This window comes from Mastigoproctus giganteus, chromosome 2 (assembly GCF_048544385.1).
Source record: "Mastigoproctus giganteus isolate SK-2022 chromosome 2, ASM4854438v1, whole genome shotgun sequence".
NCBI lineage: Eukaryota > Metazoa > Arthropoda > Arachnida > Uropygi > Thelyphonidae > Mastigoproctus > Mastigoproctus giganteus.
In genome coordinates, this window is record NC_143576.1 from 36,108,634 (window position 1) to 36,128,680 (window position 20,047).

At 36.6% G+C, this 20,047-nt stretch overlaps 1 protein-coding gene across 3 annotated transcripts in view; it reads left to right on the forward strand.

Annotated features, from left to right (window-relative positions):
• The window catches only part of Naa35 (N-alpha-acetyltransferase 35), a 401,343-nt gene that overhangs the window by 226,365 nt on the left and 154,931 nt on the right, over positions 1-20,047 (forward strand). For all 3 annotated transcript variants that reach the window (XM_090368451.1, XM_090368454.1, XM_090368452.1), the window contains one exon: positions 9,289-9,348. In XM_090368451.1, the coding sequence (XP_090224577.1) occupies positions 9,289-9,348 (60 nt within the window). The remainder of the gene's footprint in view (positions 1-9,288; positions 9,349-20,047) is intronic.

Here is a 20,047-nt window from a genome sequence, read left to right on the forward strand (position 1 = left end):
TTCTTGCTCTTCAGTTCATCATGACAAGTGTTTCTTGACTAATTTTTTCTTCTTTGGATTTCTTTTTCCCTATAAGTTTTTTGGGCTTTATCACTTTCAGAAAGTTGTAGTATTCCTCGTCGATATCTTGGTCCTGAGCAGTCTGCAGAAGCTGAAACTTAAGTTCCAGTACATACTGCTTTTTCTCCTCTTGTGTTATCTCAAAGACCTTAGTATTATTTACTCGAGTCAGTTTTTTCCTTTCCTACATCTATATCAAGTGTACATCTTACCATTCTGTGATCACTTCCAACATTTACCTTATTCAGGACGTTAACATCATTCACAATATATCTTCTGTTAGTGAGGATGAAGTCGATTTCATTAGTAGTTAATCCATTTGGACTCTTCCATGTCCACTTTCTGTTCACCCTTTTCTTGAAAAAAGTGTTCATTACTGAGAACCCTTGAGATTCTGCAAATTCCACAAGTCTTTCACCTCTTTCATTTCTTTCACCAATTCCAAAATTTTCTATAGTTCCCCTTTCTGCACTGTTTTGTCTTTTTCCAACCTTAGCATTGAAGTCCCCCATAATAATAGTGTAGTGGGTTTTCTGCTCATCTAGAAGACTCTCAAATTCAGTGTACATTTCTTCAACCTCTTCATCATCATTGCTCAATGTTGGTGCATAAATCATTATATCCTTTAGCTTGTACCTCTTAGAAATCTTGAGTATTGGTCTTGACACCCTTGGTGATGTACTTTTGAATTCCAAATTACATTACCATTGAAATATTGGCTGTTTTAATACAATTCATATTAGGTCACTCCTTTTCTTATTAGAGCATTATACCGATCTGCATTTTAAGAAATGTTTTCTGATGTTTTACTGTTGATAAGTAATTTGAACTATATTTTTAATGGAAATCTTGAAAGTTACTTGAAATTGGCAAAATTTGCTCTATCATGTCAAAATATTTTACAAATAAAATAAATAAAAAAAATTGGAGCAGGTGCTACTGGTTTCATTTATATTTTTACAAATTTTACAAATAGGTTATTTTGACATAAAAATATCAATATATAGATATTCTTAGATATTTCTGTATTGGTGATATAGAAATATTAAAGACTGCATCCTTCTTTCAAGCATAAATGGCTGCAAACTGGAATCTTATACATCACACTGGGTTAAACTCTTTGACTTCATCAACCACCTAGTTTTGGTGACTGTTCCTCTTTTTAGTATCCATCAATAGTCAGCCATCATATTGACTTCCATTCTGTTTGCTTGTACCCTTTTTTTTTTTTTTTTTTTCATTTTTATCCTGATAGGATCTTTTTCCCTGCTCTTTACTTAAACTATCTAAATTTTCTGGGAAATGGTTGAGATGAAAATGCAAGAAGTGTATTAAAATTCTTATTGTCGCCTAGTTTTCTGAACTTCTCCAGTATATCATTCATGTCTGTCTCATAGTCTTGGTGTTTACTGTTTCCAAAAAAAATCCACACAACATTTTTAAAGCCAGTCCAATCTCTTTCATTTTGCTTTATGATTTCTTCAAATACAGTTAGCAGTAGCTTGTGAATTTGAGGTCCAACAAAAATTTTTTCCTTTGATTTGTTTCATATGTAAGTGATAGAAATACAGTAAACCCCTGCTATTCCCGGGGGTTACGTTCCTGAGAAATGTCGCGAATACCGAAAACGCGAATACTGAGTTATGGCTCCCATAGTAATAAAGGGGTTCCGTTCCAAAGTATGAAATATATAAGAAAAACTAGTTTAAAATTTTGTCTATGTATGTATTATATGTACCTTCATAATATGACTATGTACATAGACAGTACATAGTGAAATGCAAGCATATGTCATCGAAATGAAAATAAGAAACAATTTAATATTAAATGTAATATTTATTAGAAATTTCAAACAAATCTTTCAAACCAGCACCTTTGCTAGCAAAAAAACTTATCCCGCCAGTGACTATCACCAGTTTCGCCAAAGTGTTGATAAAGGAGTTTTGCCTTTTCACGAATGATGAGTGAACTTAACGGAATTTTATTTTGAGTTCGGTCTTCTATCCACAGATTTAAAGCTTTTTCCATTTTTCCTAATTTAACATCACGAGTTACAGAGCAAATTTTTTAAGCAATTAGCGCATTTTCACGGACACTACGGCGGATTTTTTCTTCCGATTTCTTGATTGATCGTACCGTTGACTCATTGATTTTATAATGTTTTGCCACTGAGGAGACACTTTCACCATTAGAAATTTTGTCTAATAACTCAATTTTATTCGCTAATGTCATCACCTTCTTTGATATTTTCACATTTCTCTTTTTATTCGTAGCCATATTTTTGTAGAGGTTAGAAAGAACTTGTCCACAATAAAGTCACTTTCTTCCGTTAACACACTCGAAAAAGTCTGTTTTACACTGCAAAACGGTAGATTTATCATTTTTGTAAGCATATCAATTTATAAATTGATAGATTTATTCAATTTATAAACATATAAATTAAAAGCAAACGACGAAACCTTCCATGACAAGCGCATAACACATACTGAACAAGGATTAGCGAGAAACATCCACGCTCGCGATTTTTTCACCCCTCTCCCCCCCCCCACCCACCGAGCGCTGTTTTGAACGGGAAAGATAATTTTAACCACGCCCATGTTTTTTATGGTGGAAAATATTCACGGCGCTTTAAAATTCACATTTTTAGGTTTCATTTTATATTAAATCGGCGATCGCGAATACGCGAAACCGCGAATACAGATACCGCGAATAGCGGGGGTTTACTGTATAGTGAAAACATACTTGAAACAATTTCCATCTTTATTCTGGGCTTGAGTGAACTGTTTTGTTCAACCTAGCTTTATTTGCATAGGAGGTAGCAGAACTTTGTTCAAAATTTCTAGTGGCTCGTCTTTAATGATCTTTAAACCTGTAGTCAAAGATTGCAAAGACACAAAGGTTGGTAGGGTGGTTAACGACATTAATCAGGAGGAATTACTGCAACAAGATCTAGGAAAATTGGGTCAATGCACTGAAAAATGGCAGTTGAAGTTTAACATTGACAAATGCATATGGGCAGCAGTAATAGCAGAATAACTTATCAACTCTGTGGTGCTACACTCAGAGTAGTGGAAAATGAAAAAGAGCTGGAGGGTAATTGTACATTGAGATATGAAATTCTCTGAGCAGTGCAGATATGCCGCCAGAACAGCTCGCGGGATTTTGTCACTGATATACAGTTATGATGGCACAGTCCCAGTATAGTCTGTGAGTAGAGGTGTAATACAGTAAACTTTCTTTGATCAGCTGGTATTTTTGCACTAGCTTCTGATGTATTATCCTGGCCACTGGGAGGTGTCTGAGTGTCAAGGTGATCATACTGCATCCAGTGATGATGTGCCAGATTGTTTCTGGGATCAGGTGGCATCATTGACACATGTCATCTGTTACTCCGGGGTCCTTGATGATGTATTTCCTATAGTTCCTGTTGTTGATTACCTGGTCTTGAATGGTGAGCATGAATCATTCAGTCTTGGGGAAGAGCCCTCCATTTGTGCACCAAGTGTTGGAAGCCATCTTATCTGTCGTAGTCTCTGCCATGGAGTGTCTTCATCCAGCTCTCTGTCTTTGTTTCTGCTGTCTGTGTGAGTGTGATCCCCTTGTTGGGGTGGAGTGTTGTCTGCCATTTTTAGCATTAGCATTAGTAGAGACATAAGATGCAAGAAAGAAAGCTTATATAGCATCAGCAAAAAAAAAAGAAAAAATTTCGATTTCACCCATCCATTAACTCCAAATGTTTGTCTAGTTATGCCTTGAATTTTTTTTAAGCTGTCAACTTCTACGACAGATGGAAGTTTGTTCCAACGATCAACCACCCGCTGCGTAAAGGCAAATTACTGCACATCTGTTCTACAACTATCTTTCCTCAACTTGAATTTATGTCCCTTCAGGCAGCTGGGCAAGAGGAAGAATTCCATCAAGATTCAGCTTGCTCAAGCCATTCAAGGCCTTATCCACCTCAGTCAGATCGCCTTGTGTGCATAGTCTCCAAACACTGCAATTTGCAGAACTTAAATCTTTCTTTATAAGAGCAACCTTTTGTTACATTCACCAATCTCGTTTTTCCCCTCTCTGTACTCTTCCAAGCAGCTCGACATCCTTCCTAAAATATGGCCTGATCAGTGCCTTATTCAAGGGGATAATTACATCCTTATCCCTGCTAGAAAAATGAAAATTCCTGTTATGTCATTGACAAGACACCATGAGTTATATTTGCAGACTGTCTGCACTGCTCAGAAAACTTCATATCTGACTGCACAATTACCCCCAAGTCTTTTTCATTCTCTACCACCCTGAGTATATACAGTTAATACATTACTCTGGAGCTACTGCTACCCATATGCAGTAATTTACATTTGTCAATGTTAAACTTCAGTTGTCACCTCTCAGCCCATCTGCTCAACTTTTCTAGGTCATGTTGCAGTAGCGTACTGTCATTAATGTCATTAACAACCCTGCCAACCTTTGTATCATCTGCAGACTTGGACATTAAATCTGATATACTTTCATCAATATCATTGATAAATATACAAAACAACAATGGGCCCAACACCGAACTCTGGGGTACTCCACTAATAACATTTGTCCACAAAGAGCAGTGTCCATTGATTACCACTCTGTCTTCTCCCCCTCAACCATTCCTTTATCCATTGTAGCAACTTACCCTTAATGCCATATCTCTTCAATTTGTATAGCAGTCTTCCATGTGCAACAATATCAAAAGCTTTCCTGAAATACAAGTATATGATATCAAAATTAAATTATTTTTTCCATCCAGTTCCTTTGTTACCTAATTTTAGTAGCTAATCAAATTGGTCAGACAAACTTTCCCTTAACAAACCCATGCTGTGTCTGAACTGTAACTGCAGTCTTGTCTAAGTGATCCTGTAGTGCTTCTTTAACCAGTGCATCCATTAATTTCCCCAGAACAGAAGTTAAACTAACAGGTGTGTAATTACTTGTGTCACCCTTTGTTCCCCTTTATGAATTAGGGACATCCACTGAGTCCAACGAAGCTGTCATAATTATGGGTAAGGGTTTGCTTACTTCCTTTGCTGGGTCCTTTAATATAACTGGGTAGATCCCATCCACCCCAGGTACCTTTGTTATGTTTAACTTCAACAATTTCTCCTCCACGTTGCTCTCAGTTATTACAAAATCACTTAGCTCCCTGCCAGAGTTTGATAAACTTATGGCATTCCCCACCCTAATTAACTCCTAATGTGTGAATGTAGATAAAAAATACTCATTCAGTTAGTTGAGCTACCTGAGCAGTGTTCTCAACAGTCGAACCATCGATATCAAGTGAACCAATCTGATTCATCCCCCATCCTTCTAGAGTTTACATAAGTAAAGAACTCTTTGCTGTTTTTCTTTGCATCCTTTGCGAAAGATTTCTCATTAATCTGCCTTTGTTTGCCTAACCTCCTTTGTGACTTGGTTACAGACCAGCTTATATCTATCATAGGCTTTCATGTCACCCATTAATTTATATGTATCCCATGCATTTTTCTTCTCTGCCACGTCTCATTAGTTCATCTGACATCCATTTAGGCCTAAACCTTGAACAATATTTCTTAGTTGGTATGAAAAGCCAAGTAGCTTCCAAGATTAATTCTTTGACCCATTTTGAATTTGCTGGTGCTAACATCATCAGTTGGTCCCACCGTATAGAATTTGAATACTTTCTCAGACCTCCGTAGTCGCCTTTACGAAAGCAAAAACCATTCCCTTTACCCCTGATGGTAGTTACCTCTTTGAGCAAATCCCACTTCGGCACACTGTGATCACTGCCACCTAGTGGTTCCTGTATCTGGAGGTTCTTAATTCATGACGAATCACTACTGATAATCAGATCAAGAGTAATACTCCCTCTAGTTGCCTCCCAAACATGCTGCTGTAGAAAACGAGCATCTAACAAATCCACAAAAGCCTTCCTAATGTGCGAGTGACCAACCCACAAATTCTAGTCAATATCTGGGAAATTAAAATCACCAATTTATAAGACTCTCTGATTTACTGGCCCACTCTATTTCCCTGTACATTTGTTTATTATACTCATCAGAGTCATTAGGCCTATAATACACTCCTACTCTCAATTTTAATTTCCCTGTGCTTACGTCACACCAAACTGACTCGACACTGCACTGTCCAGCCATGTCGACTGACTGTACTTGCTTAGATTTTATCTCTGACAGTATCTGTTTTCTCATTGAGAAATTGGAATGTGCTTGTTACCATCTCATGCTTGTATTCGTTGAGATCCTGAGCCATGTCATAGTTTTGATAGCATATTATGCATGGATACTGCCGTTTCTTGCAGATCTCATTAGTGCTGCATGTATAATTTGTGACAAAGCATGACAGAGTAACGTGATAGTATTATAATAACAATACAAATACTTGTATTGTTGCAATCATACTGTTCAACAAATGGCTAAAATCAAATAGGTAATTAGGCTATTGTCCTAGCCTCTTACAAACATTGATTCGGTAGAGTAAGTAGCGGTCTTGAGAATAAATTACATTGTTCATGATTTAGGTTCTAGCTGTTTGAAATTTAGTAGGTGTCGTAAAAGATGTTTATGCATAAAACGTCTTTCCCACGTACAGGGTAGACATGTGATTTTTTTTTTTGTCAAGGAACACTTTTCACCTCACAATATAGTTATGGAACACTTACGAAACATAAGTTTAGCGGCAGTCAAAGAACTGTTTGCTAATATTTTATTACATGCAACGTGCTAAGCTTCAGGAGCATCTTTATTTCCAACACATGTAAAGCCGAAATTCAAATAACTGTCATCATACTTTCATTTTGGTCTTTTATTAGTTGGTTCTTGTTTTTTCACATTAGATTTTTGGGGAACAAAAGGCTGCGATTGTTCATCCTCACTTTGAAGTGTGACAATATTGAGTTCGTTTTCATCGACCACGGTTGCAATACTAGAAGTACTTGCTTTCATCAACCTTTTTTCAACCCAACTCCATGGCCATTTATTTTAATAATAATATTTCAAAATATTGATAATTATCAAAAAAAATTTATACAAAGAAGTGAGTTTAGTTATGATATCTGTTTCCCGTGTACATCAGCCTAAACTCCAGGTTTAGGCATATTTGATTATTAGTCTATGCCAGTTTTTTAACATAATTTTTTTCAAAAAAAAAAAGTATGTTAAAAATTAATATGATTTTTGTTTTCAACAGCCTAAAATTAGTCATGATTGGGTATTTTCATTTTCGTAACATTTGACGTGTTGACTGGTGTAATCAAACAACTGTGCCAAGATTTGTATTAAACATGCAAAATAACAATATTTATTTCTCACAAGGTGAAAACAAACTTTGTAATATATATTAATCAAATTTTGTAATAAACCAATATATTTTCATAGAAAAGCCTTTACTTTCGCAGAGGAATGGTATGTGCTTCATATAAACAGAGTTTGTATTAATGAGATTTTACTGTAACTATATTCTCTTAAAAGAGTGCCAGAACATTATTACATCTTAGTTGATCAACCTTACAAAGTTTATACCAATTTTGTTAAAGTCAAAAAATTTTGCTTTTCTTTCTGCTCCTGCATGCACATTTAAATATACGTGTTTAAAGAAGAATGTTAATATATTTTATTAACATTCTTCAAAAAAATTGAATTTAATTGTTAATATTTCAAACAAGAAACACCAAAATTTATTTCAATTATAGTACAGGTAGTTCTTGACTTTATGAGTTAATTTGTTCCTGGCGCTCGCTCGTAAAGCGAAAACTCGTAAAGCGGGAATTTATTTCCCATAGACATAAGGTTAAAAATAGGGGTTACATTCTCAACAATGAAATTAGTTAGCAAATTAGTTTATGTTTAAACAATGATTGATTTATCGAAAGAAATGAAAACATACCCTGTAAAATCAAGCAAATTATAATAATAGAGAAATTATTTACGACTTACAAATGTTAAAGAATGTTTATTCTTCATCATCATTAACTAAACGCACACTCGTTGACCACTCATTATTGGCTCGGCACTCGTTGATTTGTTGCATAAGGAGTCGTCGTCTTCAGAAATGTTTCAAGAAGCGTTTGTTTCCAAAATAATCTTCTCTTTTAATTTATAAATTTCACGATTGCATGCATAAGCATTTTTTAACGTCACACACGAATTGCAACTAACACAATTCGCATGGAGTAACAAGTTTACGAAGCCTAAAAAAAAAGGAATGAAGAGAAGATTCTGAAAATTTATTTGTTTTTTATATGATTGAAGATTTCAGTGAAGGGGAAACACATTTCACCATAATAACGTAAAAAAAACCCACAATTCCAGCTATCGGTATTTTTCCAAATGCAAAAAGAACAAGTTTACTACCGTTTTTGATTACTTGCAGAAACAGAAAAGCCCAGTAAACCTTTCCAGAAAGTGCAAATTGTTTTTATTGTTTTATGGTCATGACCTCCAGAAATGTGCTTTAATAAAACATCACAAAGGCATTTAAAATTGATAATTATATAACGGAACATATGATAACAATAAAAGTGTAGTGCATTTTAATTATTTGAATTGGTAACTGATACAATTTACAAACCATGCTTACGACCTTTTATATGGCCTTAAGGTCATGCTCGTGACCTTAAAAATGACATTTTAGAGAAATAAATAGCTTAGTTATACAGCAAAAATTTCAACTTCCGAGATCTTGAAACGAATTACCAAAAAACAATGTGTTATTGGGTTCATATTACGATATTTTAACGATACAATGGTGTCTCTGGAACTGACTGATATCATAAGACGGGGTACACTGTATGTATAGCTACGCACATGGTTTGGATTGCATATTTATGAATGTTTAACATTCATTTTTTGCAATTAATGTTCATATTTTCGATTTTGTTGATACTTGATACTTGGGGGGGGGGGAACTCGTAAAGTGAGAACTGCCTGTACTTACTTAGAACATAAAATAATTCAAACAATATTTGATATGTCTATAAATAAGCTTTATTTAGCAACAAAGTAAAAAAAGAAAATAAATACTGTAATAAAGATAAATATTTTCATTGTTGCACCAAATGCATACATCTTTTATATGGGGTATTGAGTGCCAGAGATGCTTTCTAAAATGTGTGCACTGTTAATATTTTATTTTATTTTAGTCTTATTTTACTTTTAAATTTATTATTATTATTTTATTTATTTATTTATTTTTATTTTTTTTTTTCAGGATTTCTTAACAGAGTTTAGTAAGACATCCCCATGTGTAGTGTCCAGATCAATTTTGTTGGTATGTATACAGTCTGACTAAAATGAATCAGATATGGTTGTTTATTGTATGTTTCAAAGGTTTAAAAGTTTACAGTAATAATTTTTATTTTCATTTAGTAAAATATAATCAGTTTATTCTTTGCCATAAAAGTATACAACAGGCAAAGAGGTAAAAAAACATTGCTATTGTAGGCAGTATGGCATATATCAGTTTGACATCTAGATCATCATTTCACAAATTTTAAATGTTCACATGCCCATTCCAGATCTTTGGCTTGAAAGAACCTTGCTTCCCCCTTCAGTTATGTCAAAATAAGTTACCGTTAACTCCGTAAGCAGTGAACTGCATTTTGAAGCAGTATGAAATAGAAAGGGGCTAATGAGGCAAACCAGAAAAATGTACAGAATCTTAAGAGTATCATCAGTATTTTCAGTTAAATGTAACGTAATAATCATTAAAATTTATAAATAAATCTGGAAATAAGTAAGTTATTCACTGTGAGGAGTTGTTGTTTTGTTGTTGTTTGGTTTTTTAGGAGCATTAGCAACTAAGGCCATATTGCTCCGGGAATATGCGGTGGTCATTCCCTGACCTTTCCGCATCCTCCGTATTTGGTGGTGACGGGCTCGAACCCCGGTCTAATCAAGAAGCGTGTGCTACGCACTGCTGCTCCTTCCCACCTGGACTGTGAGGAGTGGAACTACTGTTATGTATATAACAATGTTGTTAGTGGGCTTTAAATGTAGGTGTGGTTCTGTAGAATACATTGTCACTAAGACAATTTATTTTACTTTAATTTAAAGTTTTTTAAATGCCAATGAGTACTGAGACTTCTAGCTCACATGTATTGAGGTGAAAATTGAAAAAGATCCTTAACTTAGAGGTCCTCAAACTTTTATAATTGCACCCCCCCCCTCACTTTTTTTTCTTAAATTTCACTCCCCTTCCAGAACAAGTGCAAGAAACAGGTTTGCATTCCTTAGAGGGACTGTGAAATTTATCCCTACATACACACTAATCTTTTAGTGAGTACGGATGTAGGGATTAGGTTTCAGGGTGTGGAGGAGTACATTAAAGTCTTTCAAGCAGTCTGGGAGTGTTTTCACTATTTAGTGAAAAAGTCACTATTTTCACTAGTTTTTTTTGTTAGCAAGAATGGAGACCAGTCATTTGGCAATAGCAAAGTTTGCCTGTGCCACTGATAAAGAGCTAATGAGAAACACATAAGACAAGATCTTAAAACAAGTATTCTAAGTTGTGGATAGGGTTCAAAGTAGAGATAATGTTTGAGTTCATATTTCCTTCCCCTTGCTTTATCTAGGGCATTTAAAGTTTATTAAACTTGTATCTTAAAGATTTTAAATTTCTGAGTTGTAAATGGCAATTGATACTACCACTTATATACATTGCATAGTTAGCATGCTGCCTCTTTTGCTGCATACTTAATTAGTATTTATCATTTTATTTAAACTTATATATTTTCTAAAATTGCTGAGAATGAAGAGAAAAGCAGAAAGGACTTCTTGTTAATATGGAGAAAAGTTCAAGTGATAATATAAACTCAAGAATGGATAATAATGTAGCATAGCTATTACAAGAGAAAAATTTGAATAACATCTGAGTTATGAGTATCACAGGAAAAAAAAAAAATATATTAGCAGCGTAATTTTTAACTGTTTTGGTATTCTGGTGATAGTTCTAACCCTATGAATAATGAAATTGTGCAGTTGACTTCAGATGTACTTGTTTCTGATGAATTTGATCGGGTTATGTCTATTTCCCCCCCAATTTTAAGAGAAATGGGGATGTGTTTATATTCAAATGCCTTAAAAGAACTATAAATGTTCAAGAATTCTCCTGCAAAGAAGATGGAAAGATAATTCTGAGTTGAAAAGAGCAGATTTGGATTTATTTGCCAATGTGGTAGAAGAAAGCAAAGCTTATACGCACCATATCAAGTTTCTCTCTAGCAGTGAAAGTGCTAGGAATACTTTCAAATGCCATTCAAGAAAATCTGTTTTTGTTCTTTCCTTTATATATTCCATTTTATCTTTTATTTTTTGACATTACCGACTTTGTCCTCCATTTTTCATGTAAAAAATAAATTTTAACAAAATTATAATGTAATGATAAGTCTGTTCTATATAATTACTGAAGAAGCAGCTGCATCTGTCTGATTCAAATCTTACATAAAGTTGATATTATATTTATATACAGTCCATTCCGGTTATTTGAGACACATCGGGACTAGTGCATTTTGGCCCGATTAAGCGGCTGCCCCAATCATCCGAAGTTTCACGTAAATAGTTAAAAATACAATGTACCCCCCCCCCCCCCTTTACAATTGGTTCACTGTACAATCAAATCACGTTATGACGAACTCACCATAGTAAAGTACTCTTCACTATATGATGTGCAGTAAGTGCCGGTCATTGTGATCACGTTTGTGAATTGAATTTTAATTCTATTAAACAGCGATTCTAATTAGCGAAAATAGGAGGAATATTATCCACAGGCTATAAAAGCGAAGATATATTAAGCACAAATTTACCCTTTATTACCTTACCAATTAAAAAAATTAAATGATATGTGAAAATCGGAAGAATATACGTGAGAATCGGAATAATTAATACGTACTGTAATACGTACATACGAACTAGTAGACATTTCTGTTCACTGACATTTGTGGGTGGGGGTTAAAATTTAAAACAGTAAAAAGATAAGCAATCAATAACAAAGAATACAGCACACACAAATTGCAAGTAACACAATACGCACAAGTGAGAACGGAGTAACGAGTTACAAAGCTTTAAAAATAGGAATGAAGAGAAGATCTGAAAATTAATTTTTTTATATGATTGAAGATTTCATGGAAGTGTAAACACATTTCACCATAATAACCCACAGAATTCCAGCTGTCGGTATTATCGCAAATTCAGTAAAATCGAGTTTATTGTCCACTTATGATAGATTTCACTAAACAGAAAAGCCCAATAAACAGGTGACTGCTGATTGTTTTTATTGTTTTATGGTTGTGACCTCCAGAATTTCGACCGAACCACGTGATACCGTCGGAGACAATCGTAGGGTAATCTCCAGTGCTGCGGTCTCCTGCCCCAATTAAACGGTATGTTGTCCCAATTAAGCGAAGTAAACCCTGGATATTTTCTCGATTGGTTTCTGTTTTTTAAGATTTGCCCCAAATAAACGGCTGCCCTGATTAACCGGTGGCCCAAATAACCGGAATCCACTGTATTATATTTTAATTTTTAATTGCTTTGGGAAAGAAGGATATGTGAAATGATAGAAGAAAGATTTGGCTTGGTTTGAGAGGAAGCAATTAGCAGAGCCCTGTAATTTCGAAAAACTGAAGATAATGTGTTTTTATTTCTGGTTGTTGAGGCAATGCGTCCAGTAAAGAATAGGTAATGGGGACGACATTAAAGGGAGAAAGGAAATAAGTGTTTTGAGAGTAAACCATGCTGTATGTAAACATGTGAATTATAACTGTTAGGCCAAGTGAGGAAGTGGGGGCATTCAAGTAAGGAAGTGGGGGCATTCAAGTAAGGAAGTGGGAGGCAGTATTGGAAAAATAATAAAAACAAGATGAAAGAGACCAAGCAGTTCCAGTTCATAATGTAAAGATGGAAAAACCCTACTACACTATGAGAGAGTGCAAATCTGGTAGACAGAGAGGTCTCCAGTGGGGAACCTTTGTTCTAAAGTTTTGGAGGGACAGTGGTGATGCATCAAAATGGCAGGTGAAAGGTGCCATTGACAAGTTCACCCAGAAGGTGACAGAGAGAAAATACCTGGCATTTCTGTGGGAAAAGGGTCCAAGAGAGAGATAGAGGCGGGGGGGGGGAGGGGGGTAAGGAGAAAATAGGAATAGCAAATGAGAGAATAGGAAAGAAAAAAATAAATAAATTGTAAGAATGTTCTATTGGACTGGATGTGGCAGAGAGAGGAGTTATAGAAAGGAACAGATTTTCGAGTGGAAGAGAAAAAAAAATAATAAACAGAAGAGAAGCGATGTGAGGACGGGAGTTGAGATAGGCAATAGTGTAGTATATAGTGATGGGTAAAAGAGTAAAGTTTTAGTGAAAAATCGCGTGAGATGCTTTACGCTAAGAAAACTTGGCATAAGATGGACAAGATGAATGCAGTTGCAGAGTAGCTTAAGAATATGACAAGCATGAGTATGATACGCACAAGTTGTATGGAAGTCCAACTGCCTTAGAAGAGTACCCTGATATCTTTTGCAGAGTGATGTTTCAGAAAGTAGTAGTAGTAGTAATGGCAAATGATGCAAAACAGCAAGCATTTATCATCAGCCAAAGATAAAAGAATAAATTTCACCCATCCATACCCTCCAAGAATTTGTCTAGTTCTCCATTGAATTTATTCAACTCATCCACTTTCACAATGACAGATGGAAGCCTATTCCAACAATCAACTGTACGCTGGCTGAAAGCAAACTTCTGCTCATCTATCCTGCAACCATCCTTCCTCAGCTTGAATTTGTCTCCTCGTATCTAGTCTCAGCAAGTGGAAGAATACCATTAACACTTACTGAAACCATTCAAGACTTTAAACACCTCAATCAGATCTCCCCACAGGTGCCTGGTCTCAAGGTGCTGCAATTTGCAGAAATGAAGCCTTTCCTTGTAAGAGCACCCTTTTGTTAAACTTCACCAATCTGGTTGCCCTTCTCTGTACCTGTTCCAGCAGATCTACATCCTAAAGTGTGGCCTTATACAAAGGGCTAATCACCTCCTTATCCTGCACTAGGGGCTTTTTAAATGTCTTCAATTTTAATTTTAAGTCTATATATGGAAGCCCATGAACTGCCGCTACATCTTTGACGACAAATTCTCCTCCTAAATTATGCCACTAAAATCAGCCGCTTTCCACATCACTCCATATGGCAATATCTCTTCAGACCAAAATGGGAAAACCTCTATCGAACTAAACCAAGTCTCAACAAACCATCTGGCATTAGGCTTCAAGCTCTAAACACTAGCTGGGGATTCAACATGAATAACGTACTGCAGGATACTAGCATGGAAACCCAGCCATGGCAAATACCCACGACACATATTGACAGACATTTTCAGAAATGGGGAAAAAAATAATCTTCCAGATATTAACATTAGACAAGTACATCTGGGCCACTCCACTCATTTTAGAAGTTACGTACAGCTGTAGTCCTGCTGAGTTTATGGTATCCTATTAGCCCTGGAGAACATAAAAGAAGCCTCATATACTAAATCCATCATATATATCAATTCGTTAAGTGCTGTGAATTGTATACAATATAAAAGCTCCAGCAGTCATCCTCTGATACAGAAAATCTAGGCTCAGTTAATGGAAATTCATACACATGGTCACCACATAATTTTTTGTTGGATTCCTGGACACTCTGGAATCCCAGGAAATGAACAGGCAGATTTAGCTGCCAAAAGTGCTTCAAATCTGATCTCACCCAATTTCAGGACACCTTATGTCGACTATAAATCCATTATACAACAGACCTCTAAAGAATAGTGGAAACATATATGGGAAAAAGAAACAAATAATAAACTTGTTGAAATGAAGAGAGAACCCAAGCAGTGGCAGTCCAGGCTGAGAGGAAATAGAAAAGAAGAAACTGTACTAGCACGATTGTGCATTGTGCATGCTCCATAATGCAGTAATTGTTCATGCCCACTCACTGTAAAGCATATCGTCATAGAATGCCCACTAAGAGAACGAAAAACTGCTATCTCTTCACATTTCAAAAATTGCAATCAATTAACACTACAGATTGTTCTAGGAGATCGTCAGGATATGGATGACGTTTTTGTTTTCTAAAATCGATTGATAAATATCACCTTGTCTGAACTTTTATCAGAATCCAAACAAACAAGAAAGATATACCAGTCAGAAATCAGTGCATTATAGCCACAGTTGCTGATGCACCAACAACCTCCTTATCCCTGCTAAAAAAGGTTTCTTTATATCATTGACAAAACACCATGAGCTGTCCTGGCAGCATGTCTGCAGTGCTCAGAGAATTTCATGTTCTGCCTGCACAATTAACCCCAAGGTCTTTTTCATTTTACTTCTCTGAGTGTAGTTGATAAGTTACTCTGGAGTTACTGCTACCCATGTGCCATACCTTGCATTTGTCAACGTTAAACTTCAGCTGCCATTTTTCAGCCCATCGACCCAATTTTCCTAGATCTTGTGGCAGCAGCTCACCCTGATGGCTGTCATTAACCACTCTGACAACCTTTGTATCTTCTGCAAACTTCTGCAAAAAATGAAGATATATCAGACATTCAGCCTGATATATCTTCATCAATACCATTGATAAATATTGAAGATAACAATGGACCCAGCACTGAACCCTTGAGAACTCCACTAATAACATTAGTCCGTGAAGAGTAATGCCCATTGATAACCACTCTGTCTTCTTCCACTTAACCATCCCTTCATTCATAGCAGTAACTTGCCCTTAATGATACATTGCTTCAGTTTGTACAGCAGTCTTTTATGTGCAACAGTATCAAAAGTCTTCCTGAAATCCAAATATATGATGTCAAAATTATTTTTTGCATCCAGTTCATTGGTCACTGCATCATAATAACCTATCAGGTTGCTTAGAATAGACCTCTCCCCTTGACAAATCCATGCTCTGGTTGCAGTATAATTCCATGCCTGTCCAAATGGGCCTGCATTACTTCTTTAACCAGCGATTCCATTTTCCTTACAACAGATGTTAAGCTAACAGGTCTGTAAGTACCCTTGTCACGGGGGATGTACGGAGGGTTGATTCAGTCTTTTGATAACGATTTTGACATTAATCCTGCTTGTGACGTTTGGCAGCAATGTAATTTTTTTTTCCCACTGGCGCAGTCCCAAACCTTATGAACAGATGTATCAGTTGTAGAAGTTGTTTTAATGTCGACATGCCTCGGAAATTGGACCCATGGTCGGAAGGTTACATAACCACACTTTCCGAAGAAGGGTACAGTTATGCAAAAATTATTGATAGGTGCAAGTTGAAAAATTTTAATGTATCGAAGTTCGGTATCCATAAGGTTTTGAATGGCAAAGGAAAATTCTGTAAAACTGCTGCAAGTGGATGGAAAACACCGAAGAAACTGCAACCTGCTCCAAGTAGAACGAGGGAGGTAGTACGAAAAGTGCAGTCACCCATTGTCAGTGAAAATCCAAAAACCCAAAGAGCTATAGTGTGACGTGCAGTAACATCCCAGTCAACCATTTGTCACATAATCAATGAAAATTCTCAACTGGAGAAGAAGCACAAGGCCCCCGTACACCACCTAGGAGCAAGGCACATTGCAGAGTGGCGGGTCAATGCTCGAAAACTCTACGAAAAATATCTGGCAGCTGAAAGATGGAAATTCCTAGCAACATTGGATGAAGCGTGGGTATACCTTTCCTATTGCAAAAAAATTCGGGCAATTTATTACCGTCCACAGGGTGAGCCTTCCAACGTAGGCGCATCAGTGCAAGGAAAGTTTTGGCCGTGGTTTTATGGTTGTAGCTGGTTTTTGTTATAACAGCAAATTTGAGTTGTGTAGAGTCGCTAAAAACGTGAAAGTCAACTCAGTGTATTACCAGACTGAAGTTTTACAGCTGTTGTTTGAACGTGAAATACCCACATTGTACGGTTCTGATGCTGAAAAGGTCTGGGTGCACCAGGATAAGGTGTCCAGCCACAGTCACATAACACCCGTACTTTTTTGCAGAGAATGGAAGTGGTGACAGGTATTCGTTCAATCCCATGTGAAGATATACCTGTTAAATCACCTGACGGCGTACCCATGGATTTTTGCGCCTTCGGACTTTTGAAAAGAGCTCTTGGAAACTGCCGCCCCAGAACTGTTGAAGGTTTGTGGAAAGTCTACCAGCAGGAATGGGACAAGATCGACTTCGCAGTTTTGCAGCGGGCTTTACTTCAATAGAAATTGTGATGCCGTGCGATAGTCCATGAGCAGGGAAAACAAAGAGAACACAATCGGTGGTGGTGGCACGGAATTTCGTAGTTTTGAAGGACTGTCAAAATCATTATCAAAAGGCTGAATCAACCCTCCGAATTTGCACTTCTCCAGTCCATAGGGGCCTCACCTGAAGCCAAACTGCCCTCATAATTATGGCTAATGGTTTGCTTACCTCCTTTGCTGCCTCCCTTATTATAATTGGATAGATTCCCTCCACCCCATGTGCCTTTTTTATGTCTATCCTCAACAATTTCTCCTCCACCGTCCTTTCTGTTATCACAAAGCCATCTAGCTTCTCATTAGAGTTTGATAAACTTCTGGCATCCCCTTCCATGAAGAATGTGTGAATGTAGATACAAAATACCTATTCAATTTGTCTGCAACCTGAGCAGGGTCATCAATGGTTAACTCATAGACATCAAGTGGCCCAATGTGATTCAACTCTTCCTTCTAGAGTTTACATAAATAAAGACATCTTTGCTGTTTTTCTTTGCATTCTTTGCCAGAGACCTCTCATAATCTGCTTTCGCTTGCCTAACCTCCTTTGTGACTTGATTACATACAATTTTATATCTACCATAGGCTTCTCTATCACCAGATAGTTTATATGCATCCATACACTTTTCTTCTCTGCTGCTTCTCTCAGTAGTTCATCTGATATTCATTTATGTCTAAACCTTGAGCAGTATTTCTTTGTTGGTATGAAAAGCCTAGTAGCTTCTTTGATTACTTCCCAATTAGAATTTGCTTTGCTATTGGTATGCCAGAAGTTATGAAGACCAACAGAATTCAAGCAGACCAGAAAAATGTAGGTAGCCTTATGTGAGTACGTCAACTATGCGGTATCCAATACATTCCAGAATCTAGAGACATTCCTTGGAATAGTGCACATTCTCGGAGAGTTGCAGCTAAGAAAAAGATTGTCTTCAGTGACTGCAAGAAGAAGCAGAGTAACAGAAAGATAAGTTTTCAGTGCAATCAGCTATACCTTTTAGCTGGACAAAGGTAAGTCTCCAAGTAGAGATGCTGATTAAGTTATCATTCCTAATGATTCATACAAGTCTATATAATAGGGCTCTTCCATTAGAAGTAAGGAATAAAGAGGTGATCTGGCTTGGACTCCAGAATACATCACACTCATATTAGCAGCATTGTCATATGACTGGCCCCAGGTGCCAAGCGTTATAGTGATCAAGCGATTTTCCGAGTGATTTATAGAGCATTTACTTACTCCAAGCCACAGTTCTTCTTTAGTTTAAAAGTTTTTTACACTTCATTTAATAAATAACTTAGTCTTATGAATTGTAATCTAGTTTCAGAAAGGAAAATCACCTTTCTTTTTCCTTTAAACTAATACTAACTTGCATACCACTTGGTCACTCTAGCGGCACTGCTCCTGCCTCCCCGTGGCAGTGCCGGTAACCTGGGAGAAGAAATCCACTCTCCCAGGGCTGAAATGAGCAAAGATGGATAACAAAATGTTTACACCTTTTTAGAGCCATTGTGCTCAAGAATAGAGAAAAACCACACGGATAACGACTTTTCTCAACCGAAGAGGTTGAAAACAACCCCTCAAGAGGAGGAGATACCGGCCCATATTGTAAAGGTAACCACCCAGCTTTCTCAAAAATATATGAACTATGGAAGCAAGGGAAAAAATTCAAAAATATAAAGTAGAAAACAAAGTTAAAAAACCAGAGGCGAGAAGACAAATAATGAAAACAGAGACAAAGCACCGTATGCCACAGCCGCTCAACATTTCCAGTCAGTGGTAATTCAAACTGATGTATCAGTTCCTCCGAATGTGTCTATTACTAATTGGGCACATTCATTACTCTCTAATTCGAAAGTCTCCTTCGCAACAAACAACAGAACAAGCTAGTAATACTCCAATTACCATACCAACTGATGTTTCCTCAACAATAAAACCAAAAGTGACAGAAACTACGAAACTACAATCACCACTCTCCATTGGAATGGACATTGATCAACAGCATGACTCAGATGATTGCATATTAGAACTACATGCAACCGATGAGATGGACGTAACCCATCCCATTTTTTCTAAGAAAGACAAAACAAAAATAGATTGATACAAGCAAGCTGCAACTAAAAAACTGTCAGATCCGAAAACAACCCATAAAAGCACATAATGTTGGAAAGGAAATGGTTCCTTCAATGAAATTGTAGAGGCTTTTGTAATACAAAAGATGATTTGCAGGATCTTATCAATCGGTACAAACCAGCTGGTATAGCCTTACAGGAAACTTTTAAATTCACAAGTGTCTCCTACCCTGAAAAATTAATACTATCTTCAGACATGATAGGAGTGTTGACACGCCAGCTCATGATTATTGTCAGAAACAACATTCCATCCAAAAATATTTCTCTTCAGACACATTTTGAAGTAGTGGCAGTGCGCATTGTAATGGGTATCACTCTTACAATAGCTTCTATATATCTCTTTCCTAAATTATCTCTTTCCTCAGATGAATTAGAAAATCTAATAGATCAGCTGCCAACTCTGTTCTGCTTACTTGGGGACTCCAATGCTCATCATGCGCTATGGGAATCTCCATCAGTTGACAAAAGGGGTAAAATAATAGAATCCCTGCTTGATTCTCTTAACCTTACCCTATTAAACACTGGCGAATCTACCTACATCCATTCTTCTACCAGATCCATGACTACAATTGACCTATCAA